Below are 12,764 nucleotides of genomic sequence, written 5' to 3'. Positions count from 1 at the left end.
CTGATCTGATTCTAATTGCTGTTCATTGCTGAATTAACGTAAGATATGTTGGAAGTATATTTGAAAGAAAAGTGTTATTCAAAGTTGTGACTGTAATTTATGCAATCCCAGTCACAACCTAATGTCTAAAATATTGTGAGAAAAGTGGGATGTGTTGAAGACGAGATATTTATGGGAGAGTTTTGAACCGATTCCACCCACATTTAACCGTATTGTATATCTGAAGAAGCATTCCGCAATTATCGACATTACATTAAAGAAGTTCCATGATTTTCCTGTTAGGCGGCACGGTCAAATATTTTCAGTGATCTTATTCAAATCCCACAAACCGAAATCACAGAGAAATTTGACTTAGAGTTGGCCTGTTTTATGAAAGACATTTATTAGCATGAATTATGAAATACTACGATGTTTTATCTCATTAGTTTGTCATATGAAAGAAAATTTTCCTGATAACAATTTCTGAACCAAAATTATAGCAGAATCGCATTCCAGCTTCGTGTAAGATTTCATCGTTATAGCTGGATTAACGTAATTATTATCTCCCATGACGTACAATATGTCACCGTGAGCAGTAAAATTTTAAAAATATTTTTAATGTCTTTTTTAGTTAGATGAAGTAGTATAGAGATGGCGCACCATGTATTTTTCGACGCAGGTATTGTAACTGAAGGTATTGGTGTCTATTACAGTTAGTGACAGTTGAAACTACTAGTAGTAATACAGAGTGTTCGCAAACGAATGTCTCAGTTATAAATTTCAATAGTATCAACTGTAAGCCTTGCAGTGTGTTGTTTCAAGGTCACAATTAAAGAGTAACTCAAGCAGTTATAGATAAGCAATTCCGCGAGTACTTAAAGCGATTTGGTTCTGTAGTTTACTATGAATCAGTCTGTTCAGTGCGTCTTTCGTTTAATGTTTAATTGTGACCCCCCCCCCCCCCACGTGGCAAAAAAATTTGCCGATGATAAACTCAATTCGAAACGACCGGATTTGCGTGTTAAGGGGAACGCACGCCACGACAAAAAATGTCTGAAAAGGATGCTGATCGTGTCAGAGCATCTTACATTCGCAATACTATGAAGTCTGTCCGGAAAGCAAGTCTTAAATTTCAGTTGCCATGTATGACAGTGTGGAAGGTTTTAAGAAAACGTTTACATATGTGTGCTTACTGGTTACAGTTAGTACATACTTTAAAGTCTCATGACTCTCAGAGTAAAAAGTTGAAATGGGAAGACAACTTTCTTAATAGTGTGGTGTCCTTAAGCGGGAAGGTAAATATCCATAATGTTCGTATATGGACGTCAAAACATCCTCATGAACTGGTACAACATCAAAGAGATTCCCCAAAAATGAATTTTTGTAGGCTTTGCCCCGATGTACAGACCACCTTTTTCGCCGATGCTATTGTAAAAGGGGTGGTTTATCTAGATATGTTGAAAGAATGGCTCTTTTGCCAATTATAAGGCGAACCTGTAAACTTTATTTGGCAGCGAGGTGGTGGCCCTCCCCACTGTCATCTCTTTGTGCGAGAATGGTTGAACATCAAAATCCTTGATCATTGAATTTATCATAATGATGCTACAGGTCTTTTCCTCTGGCCTCCATGTTCACCTAACCAAACGCCATGAAATTATTTCCTTTGAGGCTTTATAAGAGATAGTGTCTACGCTCCGCCATTACCTATTGATTTGGCAGAGTTCAGGCACAGGCTGTTAATTGATGGATCTACGGGCTTCGACAAATAATGGTATTTTCTGTTTGTTTTTGTAATTTTGAACTAGAATGTGCCTAGAAGATGCTTCAGTATGCTAATGTACCCTAAGCTGACGGACGAGTGATCCTTTATTTCATCACATCTATACAGTGATACACTTTTTTTCGATGTAGCATTGGGTCTACATTCAGCGACTACCTATACTTTCACATTCAGAAGAGAGAATGCAAGACCAAAAAGATCATGCAATTTCATTGAGGAACTGCCTCACGACACCAAAACCTGTGTCACCACCGAAAGCCAACAAGTTCTACGTCATAACTATACCTGAGATGACGATCAACACCCAGGAAAGTCGTTTCAAATGTAGGTTGCCTGCATGTAAGCGTTTCACATTTGTGCAGTGCACTAAATGCAAAATATATCTCCGTTTCACTGAAAAAATAACTGTTCTTTGGAACTCCATAAGAAATGGCAGAATTATAAAAATAATTCTTATTGTATTTTAACATATACTAATAAAATAACATTTTGTGAGACTTACGTAAATATATTTATATATTTCAGTTGTCATTTTATAAATACTTAGTATCAAAACAATCCCTGAACACATATTATTACTAGGATATATATTTGAGTCTTGATATAGCACGTATGATAAATGCTCTAGTATTTTGGTGAATCACGCCACTTTTTTAAAATTTAGTTTTTTAATTATATTTTGTATAGCAACAATGCACTGACCATCAGTATATACTTTTCATTCATCAAAATCTGAGGACTGGTGAGGCTAAGAGGAAGGAGGTGAGTGTTGCGATGATTCCGAAAACGCAATCATGGAGGATTTTATCAAAGGTTTGCACAACTACCACAAAAAGCGTGTCTGTATCATCATATGCGTTTCATTTTACTGACGTAAAACGCTGTCAGTGGTGGTGTTTTATGTCCGATTTTCCCGTACACCAGGGGGTGATCTCTGTCTGCACAGTATTAAGGCTCTTTTTTCGTTTGGCATTAACTTTTTTTTGCCATTCGCATGTTGGTTTTCTGTACTATACATTTCTTTAAGTGACGTACTAGTTTAAGTTTCCAGTATACACGAATCAGTATGAACGGTTCGTCTTTTACAACAATAAACTCTCCAACAGAGTTCCGACTAGAAATCCAGGTTGGAGAGCTCGATATTGTTGCCAGCAGAACGGTGATGTCCTCAGCGACACTGGACGCTTCGTTATGTCCTCCGTAAATGGACAACGGAAAGATCTGCTGCTTGATCATGTGCCCAAGTTTGTCACTTTCGGTGACTCTGCTGGGAACGTGTTCATTTAACAAAACAGTGATCTATCTAATAATTGTGACAAAGTAGTTCGAAGATCACCCCGGACATGAGGAATCTTTTCTGGTTCCCGAGGTAATCCGCCCTAATCCTATAGACAACATGTGGTAGTTACGGTCGAGAGAGAGGTCTTGGAACTGGCGTTGAACAATCCCCTTGAACTGCGGTCGGTTTCTGAGTTGCCGTGGATCAGCCTATCTTGCGGATGTTCCATTAAGTTTCGGGTGTGCAGCTGCAAGAAATCTCCTTCTTCTTCTAATATTTCGGCTGTATACCGCCCAGCCATCTTCAGAGTGAGTCGCAATCAGATGGCTGGGCGGTATACAGCCGAAATAATAGAAGAAGAAGGAGATTTCTTGCGGCTGCACACCCGAAACTTATTGGAACAGTCTTTGCACCGCCAAAACCTGAAGATTCATATCTTGCGGATGTTTCTACTGTCTTGTGGAGTCCACGCCATTACGTCTTCCCATCGTCACTAGACCGAAAGCGAACGCTTCAGGGTACTACAACAGCGGCTGTAACACAATTTTTCATGTTTAATGGCACACGGTTTTGAATAACTTAAAGATTTGTTCGAAACGTCCGGTTTGAACTATGTAGGATCTGTGAGCGGTTGTAGCAATTACGTCAGTTGGGAAAAAGTTATTCGGAAAAACACAGAGTTTGCTTGAAAGAACCAATATATTCTTTATTGTTCCCTGCGCCTCATTAATATGTAGTAACACTCGTTCGATCATTTTAAAATTTCGCTCTTGTTAGGGTTAAGAATGGTATACAGTTGAGACGACAGACAGAGAAACATTGATACACAAAGAAAATTACAAATACCAGTTTACGAGAATAAAACAGGACTTCAACACACAGAAAAGTCGTGGAAGGAGTACACCATTATAAACCTGTTCAAAAATTCCTTATGGGGTCTAATAATTAGCATCACTGTTTACCGAGGAGAAAGTGTGTTGTTCGGTTAGCTGTGTACTTTTCAAAAACACAGACGGAAAAAAATCGCAACAACAAAAAATAATTAATGTAGAGTAAGGAAATGCTGAGAATACATGTGACTAGGTAACATCTTTAAGTAATTGACATTGCAAAAGCCGGCCGCGGCGGCTGAGTGGTTATAGGCGCTTCAGTCTGGAACCGCGCGACCGCTATTGTCGCAGGATCGAATCCTACCTTGTGCATGGATGTGTTTGATGTCCTTAGGTTAGTTCGTTTAAGTAGTTCTCAGTTCTAAGGGACTGATGACCTCAGATGTTAACTCCCATAGTGCTCAGAGCCACTTGAACATTGCAAGACCACAGGTTGATGTAAGCGTGAGATAAGCCACTGCAAATGGGAAATTCTGGTACTTTAATAACCGGTATTGTTGAATACAAGCATACAAACGGGGGTGCATTGTGTTTTACAAGTGCAGCATGGGACGAGTTCCAAGTCTGTAGCACTTGATCGATCAATGCAGGGACGGTTAATGTTGTTTGTGGATATCGCTGGAGTTATCATCCGATTATGTCCCATATACGCTCGATTGAAGACAGATCTATTGATCAAGCAGGCGAAGGCAACACATCAACACTTTGTAGAGCATGTTGGGTTACAACAGCGGTATGTCGGCTAGTGATATCCTGCTGGAAAACACCTCTGGAATGCTGTTCATGAATGGCAACACGTCACTTCCAGTCACCAGACTGACGCACAATTTTGCAGTCAGGGAGTGTGGGATAACCACCAGAGTGCTCCTGCTGCCAGACGATATACCAGCCCAAACCATAATCCAGGTGCAGGTCCAGTGCGTCTAGCGTGCTGACAGTTTGATTGCAGACCCTCAACTGGACTCCTCCTAACCAACACACGGCCGTCAGTGGCACCGACCAATATTTTAATAGGTTATTCTACAAGTAAAACTAAAGAAAAAAGTTCATATATAGGTCTGCAAATGTTACGGCTAATAAAAGATTTTGCCTGAAATTTAGGAGCTTCGCTAACATGTAGCCATCGCAAAACTGTACGAGGTTAAAGTGAAGCACAATTTCGATTTATTTTGTTGTTATTGGTCTGGTGAATCTAATAAAACATGTCCCAGATGTATATCTGCAGTAGTTTCCAGAACATTCAGAGAAGCAAAGATTACTATACAAGTAAATTTGTTTACTTTTCATTAAGACTGTAGAAACTTTCAGATCATTGTTTGCAACCGTTAATGAGTTGTTTCAGTCGTTTCCTAACCTTTAAACAAGCTATTTTTCTGTACTGTTCAGTGAAAGAACATAACGATAGGGTATTTAAGTGAAACCACGCAGTAACTGTTGCAGTTCGTAGAATACTTATGAAAAACGGATGCCTTTCAAATTTACGACAGAGGAAATTGCCGATATTGTGTTTATTTATGGCAGATGTGATGGTAATTAAAAAAACAAATTGGGCCAAGTAGTTAATAAATTAATTTTTTTTCGAAATTACGTCTCTGTTACTCTGGATATTCCGGAATACTACTGTAGATACACGCCTGGGACAAGTTTTATTAGATTCAGCAGACTAATAACAACAAAATAAATGGAAATCGTGCTTTACTTTAACCTCGTACAGTTTTGCGATGGCTTCATGTTAGCGAAGTTGCTAAATTTCAGGCAAAATCTTTTATTAGCCGTAACTAAACATTTGCGGACCTATGTTTATATTAACTTTTTTCTTTAGTTTTACTTGTAGAATAACGTATTAAAATATCTGCACATCTTCATAAATCACCTTGTATATAAACATCTCGGTTTGCTGAGCTTTTGCAAATCTGTGACTGCTTTCTGAGTCGCTAAAGCCTCTTGATGCCGTCAGGATTGGAAGATGAAATGTTATGCAGAGAATTATGCCTTCGACCACAGGCTTACGGCCAAAAAACAAATATCAGTAATTACGCAAATACCGGCCATGAAAGTCTGCATTCTATGAATACATCCACAGGCTTCAGATTAACCGTGTAGGCCTGTGTGCTGAACTCAGTGAGCGAACCTACTTGTAAAGGTTGCCGGTGACGGGCGGCGCGAAGACGGACGAGACGAAGGACGACGGCTCACCGCAAGGGTCTTCTTTCTTACGGCCGGTTTACGGGACGGCGCCGAGGCTGGAGGGCGCCACACGGCGTGCTGCGTTTAGGCCTGTGGTTGGACATGGGCTGGCCAAAACATTGTGAAGACCCTACCATAAGCATCTTGCTTGAATGCTCGATTCCTGAGTTCCATTTATAGCCCGTAAGCCACCTTAAGATGTGTGTAATGGACGATACTTTGTGTCCCACTTTCCTTCTCCACCCGCGAATGGTGCGCGGGACAACGGCTCCTGACTAGCCTCCGTATAAACACGGAATTAAATACCATACTGTAACTCAGTGATATTTTCCTCCCTCCCCTACCCCCAACCCCATAAACACAAATAATGATTTCGTAACATCGCCTCTGGCCTGCTTCCCGAGATTCCAGTACGTCCGTGATCATTGCGCTGATCTGACATCACGTAGTACCTTAAGGAAATCCGAGACCAAATTGTCGATGTGCCCGTGGCAACAGCCAAACCTCTGTTATTGTGTCTAGTGCCCTGACATCACAAAGAATACCTGAGAAAATTTCATCCGCTGACGTAATACTGCAAAAAAACTTTGTCTGTTGGTAGAGATAGGGGGCTGTTACGCTCGATAAAAGGAGAAAAACCTAAATCACCTCCACGATAAGGCCATGAAAACTACGCGATGTCTACCGGCTCCCGTGTCATCCTCTGCCATGCGGTGTCATGCGAATGTGGTGTGGAGGCATATGGTGGGGTCAGCACACCGCTCTACCGGCCTTAGTCGGCTTTTCAGTCATTGGAAACGCTACTTCTCATTCGAGCAGGTCTTCAGTTGGCACCACTAGGCTAGTGCGCCCCGTTCCAATCCTCGCAGCAAGAAAAGATAGTTGCCTGTGCCGGAAATTGAACCTGCGTCCTCCGCATGATAGAAATGCTGACAAGTTCCTTTTTTGTATTCTGTATTTCGATCTGTTTCTTCGATGTTTTTTCGACAGTGGTTCTGTTCAAATGTCACAAGACAGTTTTAAAATTCTCTCGATGAGAACTTCACTCATTACTATTATTATTATAATGATTATTATTATTATTAAAATAATTACGAAATGTGGCCAGTCCCATAAGCTACCATGCCGACTTCCACTCGGCTAAGGAAGCAGACTGTCGCCAGAGTGACTGTGTAGCTGAAAGTACGTCTACCACACAACACGCGAATGAAAAGGTACATCGCGGTGTGTACAAAAGAAAAGTTCATGGTAAAAGATATTTTCATATATATTGCAAACCAAGTAAATATGAAGAACAGACTGCACTGCAGCAAAGAACACAATACGTGGACCACCACTAAAAGCATTTCTATGTGATTCGATTAATCTACTTTCATATATTTTTATATGGAGAGAACAAGGGAAAGGTATAATCCTGACACCCTACTTTCAGGACACGAAATAAAGACATTACCTGCCAGTGGGCACCGATCTATATCCATGGGACAAGTTGAAATTGTTCCCGACTGAGATTCGAACCCACCTCTCCTGCTGATCAAGCAGATGCGCTGACCACTACGTCATTCAGATATATTGGGCACCAAAACCGCACGAGCTACGGTAGCAGTCTTCCCGTCAGACTCAAACTGTCATCCTATACCACTGACTTAGTGCCCCTGTTCACTAGCATCTTTGGCTGTTATCGCCGTAAGTACAGACACCACATGTACTGTGCCTTCAGTTGTGAAGCGTAGTGGAGTATGTTAATGAAATGAGCAATCATGTTATGGTTTTCATTTGATCCTACAGTCACACTGAAGACAAAGACAATTTTTCATACAAATGAAACAATTTTAGGAACTGTGTTCATTCAAAGCTGGTCTGCATCATTCTTATTGATAAAAAAAGCTGCACCCATTCGACTGGGAAAAAATCTTCTAGACTTTTCTGATGAGTACGGTAGCAAATAACTGCATTATAAGTTATTAGGGAAGAAAATAGCCAACGGACTTGCCAGTTCCCGTCAGATCACCGAAGTTAAGCCAGTACTTGGATGGGTGATCATCCGGCCTGCTGAGCGCTGTTGGCAAGCGGGGTGCACTCAGCCCTGGTGAGGCAAACTGAGGAGCTACTTGATTGAGAAGTAGCGCCGGCCGAAGTGGCCGTGCGGTTCAAGGCGCTACAGTCTGGAACCGAGCGACCGCTACGGTCGCAGGTTCGAATCCTGTCTCGGGCATGGATGTGTGTGATGTCCTTAGGTTAGCTAGGTTTAATTAGTTCTAGTCGACTGATGACCTCAGAAGTTAAGTCGCATAGTGCTCAGAGCCATTTTTTGAGAAGTAGCGGATCCGGTCTTGGAAACTGACATCCGGTAGGGAGAGCGGTGTGCTGACCACATTCCCCTTCATATGCGAATCCAGTGACGCTTGTGGTCTGAGGTTGACACGGCGGCCGGTCGGTACCCTTGAGCCTTAATGGCCTGTTCGGGCGGAGTTCAGCTTTTTTTTTTGGGGGGGGGGGGGGGGGAGGGTGAAGGAAATTAAGAAAATAAGGGTCCACTGAGTTACAGATCTCTCGAGAATTTTCAACAGCGCTTTTTTTTACGAGGAAGAATATAAAAGAGTGTTTTACTACAATTCAGACTTCCTAACGTTCCAACCTCATTTGAATGCCTAAAGGTGCTCCGTCATATTAGACGACTGTCCGTATTACTCTGTCTAACCCTTTTATAAACAGCCATTGTTGCTCATTAGAATGTCGCCTTACTTACGCGGGGTATACCAGTTCGAGCACCGCACTGACGGCTTTTCTGGCCAGTCCTCCACAAACAGAACCGAACTGTTGCCCGCCAGCATTCTTGTCGCGAGATCCGGCGCAGAGATTATGCGCTAGACACGACTCTGCTTTGCGGCCGGGTGCAGCGAACAAAAGAGCGTGGGCGAGGGTAACTCGTAAAATCAAACTGCCAATTTCATGCAAATGGTCTGCTTGCGGGGCTCGCCCTCCGGCAAAACCGAGGCGCCTGTGAGGCAACCGCCGACTTACTCGTCCCGAAGCAATATCGAAAAATTTCCGCATAATTTCACCGTTAACCAATCCACTCCAGAGTATACCAATTTTTCGGGTTCACAGGCCCGGGCGGCTCAATTTGTCGTATAAGTATGAGCCAATTGCTGCTCCATGTTTTCAGGATGCTAGAAACAGTAAACCTCTTCTACAGAGAAATTACGGTAGAATATACACTCCCTCATTATTTTCTTCAGTGGCGATTACCTGACATAGTAGATGTAAGATTGGTAGAGTCCTATGGGGCCAAACTGCTGATGTCATCGGTCCCTAGGCTTACACACTAGTTAGTCTAACTTAAACTAACTTACGCTAAGGACGACACACACAGCCATGCCCGAGGGTGGATTAGAACCTCCGACGTGCGGAGCCGCGCGAACCGTGACAGGGCGCCAGAGGCCTAGCTGCTATAGCGCGTGGCTAGTGAGTGTTGTTTCGAAGAATATGATCGGAGTTTCTATTGAGATGACATTTGTCGGAGTTCTTAACATACTTCCTCTGTCGTCTTTTGTAAAGGCCTCCTTTGTTGACATAATTTAGCCCAACACAGTGACCTCCAGATATATTTTATAGTATACTAATATTTTGTACATGTGCAGTTCTCATTTGATGTTGCTATGAACCTGTAAATCGTCCTTGATTAGTAATGAGTGCAAATGAGGCACGAATAATACAGAGCATTGCGGCACTTAGTGCTTAGTAACGTATGACTGTAAACATAACAACGCCTACAAAATATGTACAAAGGAGGACCGTGCAAGTCATCAGTCTCTTTTGACCCACGGGGAAGTGAAGTGGAAACGTAAAATCGGAACTGGCATGTACCTGGAGAAAGACGCCTATATCCTAAGAAAAACTATACAGAACGTACTAGTAATGATTTTTTTTTCTTAGAGCGCAATTTATGACATTTTGTAGGCTGCTACGTACCGCTCCAATATGGGACGCAAAGACAAAGTTGTACTAATAGCCTCTTCCATAGAGATACACAGGGTGTCCCAGGAGGAGTGGTCAGTATTCATGGATATGACAGGAACGATCATTTAAAGCGAAAAGTCCAGTAAACAAAGGCTCTAAAAAGTGTATCTTGAGAGCTATGAGCAAGGCCGAAGCAGGATTCGAACCTGCGACCGTAGAAGCAGCACGGTTCCGGACTGAAGCGCCTAGAACCGCTCCGCCACAACGGCCGGCGTTGCTGACATATCCCTGAATTGCGACTATTTCTCCTGGGGCACCTTGTATGAGCAGTCATTTGTCTCACCGTCCCTCCGCAGTTTAAACTCCAAGAATGCTTAACATATGCTACAATAAAAAATTCCCCGCACGATGCTATTTACTTTCTGCAGAATAACATTCTACCTGTTCAAGTAGAAAGATTATCTACAGATATAATACGCACTATAAAGCAAGACTATGCCCAAAGAAACATACTGCCGCTCTTTACATGCAACGGTGTTAACTACTGATGCAAACAATGCGAAAAGCACAAGAAACAGTGAAGCGAGGGCAATACGACCGGAGAAATGGTAACTATACAAGCTGCAAATGGTATCGCAATACAGAAATGGTGTAGACACTCGTCCAAGAGTTTTACCCGCCTGGAAGTTTTGCCAGATTGTTGGCAAATTAAGCATTGGATTATTGAGTTGTCGGTCTCGGAAACTGACATACGGCCGGGAGAGCAGTGTGCTGACCACATGCCCCTCCTAATCCACATCCAGTGACGCATATGGGCTGAGGATGACACGGAGGCTGGTCGGTACCGTTGGGCCTTCATGGCCTGTTCTGGAGGAGTTCAGTTTTCAGTTTTATTATTGGGATTTCCTCATTTTTAGTAACTTCCCAGCCGTCCTGTAAGGAAGCCTTCAGTACAATCTGTTGCTACAGCTGTAGTGCGCTAACCGCTGTGAAGTGCACGCCTTCTCATTCGACAAGCTTCTTGTAAAATCCGCAAGTAGAGCGCAAGAAGAATGATTGCTTAAAAGTCTCTTTCAACACTATAATTTTTGTCAAATTTTTGTGGTCAATACAGGAACGCTGCATAAGGAATAATCGCAGCTTCGTCAATGCTGGTTCTTGAAAGTTCCCTTGTAGGCTTTCGCGGGATGGTTGACATCTATTTTTCATGCGTCTGCAAGATTACGTTTTTCAACATTCCCGTGATGCTCTCCTATCGCTCGGCTAAACTTGTGCATTTAATACCCCCAGTTATCCTATTTGATACGGGTCCCACACGCTCAAGTATTGTATCTATTTGACGATGTTAGTCTGCTAAAGTATGATAATGGACTAGTAAGCCAAAAACTGAACAATGAAATAAATTAATACCGGAGAATATCCACAGTTTTGAGCATTTCATTTGAAATCAATGTAAGCAATATTCCAGAATGGGTAGCACGAATTATATGTGAACAGTCTTCTTTGTAAATTCATTGCATTTTCACAGTACCGTACCAGTGGATCGATGTTTGTCATCTAATTAATCCACTGTTGGGCCTAAAGCGATCATGCCATTTCATATCCCTAAAAACTGATGCACCCAGTTATCTGTAAGAGATGAGTGCTTCCAGCTGTGACTCATTAATATTGAAATTTTTTTCTGTTTTGTGAAGAGCGTAGTTTTAACTTTTTGGATATTTAAAGCAAGTTGCCATTCTTTTCACTTTCTTCAAATATTACCAAGATCTGACTGAATATCTGTGGAGTTTTGTCAGACAGTATTTCATTGCATATAACGACAACACATGCGAATGTCTGAGGTTAGCATTGTCTCCGTTCATAAAAACACACTGCGTTCTCCCTCTCAATTGAGTCATAAGAATCGCGACACACTACGCAATTAAAATCTTATCACTCTTCCCAACTTTTACAAAATGAGTTGTGCTGAAAGTGTGAAATGGACACATAGTACCCAGATCTGGTGTTAATGAGACAAAGAACCGATGAATGGAAGACTCTCGTTAGTATGCCCAAAACGTTTAGTACTCACCGTAAAAATGATGGCGTCTTTCCTCATTGTAGCGTGTGCAGGGTCCGACAGCAACGTTTGCTGGTGGTGTTACTACGCGGTGAAACGAGGATGCGACGCACCCGGAAACTCGTCCTCGCAGAAAGTACTGCGCCGGAGAAGTCGAGAGGTTACAAAGAGACAGCGAGGGGTCGAGCGGTCTTCTTCCAGCCGAGCGTAGCACCGCGGAGACCTGCCGAGGAGGAGGGAGGCGGTGACAGCTGGACTGCTGGAAGCTGCGGTACGGCGCCGGAGACGCCTGCGTCGGCGCGGAGCACGGCGGAGTAATGTTTTAAATCGAGACTCGGCGGCGCGCCTCCGCCTGCCTACCCCCGCGCAGGTAAGGGATCTCCTCGCCGCTGCAGACGAAAGGCGGCTCCGAGCGCGCCGATTGGTCGGCTGCATTACGTCACCATCGGCGGCCGTACTACGGCGACTCTGGAGGCTGGAAGCCGGTTTTGGAAACCAGTGGCTGAGCGCGCTCGGGAGTAAAGTGGCGGCACGGGGACACCTTCGCACCTCCGGCCGTGCCATTCACACCTGCTGCAAGGCGGAACGTTCCGTATCTGCGCGGCTGGCAGGCAGGGTGGCACCGGG

The 12,764-nt window shown here is 43.1% G+C and overlaps 1 protein-coding gene across 1 annotated transcript in view; it reads right to left on the bottom strand.

Annotated features, from left to right (window-relative positions):
• The window catches only part of LOC126351810 (uncharacterized), a 584,469-nt gene extending 571,955 nt beyond the window's left edge, over nucleotides 1–12,514 (bottom strand). Inside the window, exon 1 of the mRNA XM_050002637.1 lies at nucleotides 12,150–12,514. Coding sequence (XP_049858594.1) covers nucleotides 12,150–12,176 — 27 coding nt within the window. The 5' untranslated portion in view covers nucleotides 12,177–12,514. The remainder of the gene's footprint in view (nucleotides 1–12,149) is intronic.
• Nucleotides 12,515–12,764: the final 250 nt, after the last annotated feature.

The sequence above is a fragment of the Schistocerca gregaria genome, chromosome 1 (genome assembly GCF_023897955.1).
Source record: "Schistocerca gregaria isolate iqSchGreg1 chromosome 1, iqSchGreg1.2, whole genome shotgun sequence".
Classification (NCBI taxonomy): domain Eukaryota; kingdom Metazoa; phylum Arthropoda; class Insecta; order Orthoptera; family Acrididae; genus Schistocerca; species Schistocerca gregaria.
This window is presented reverse-complemented; position numbering and strand designations above follow the sequence as displayed.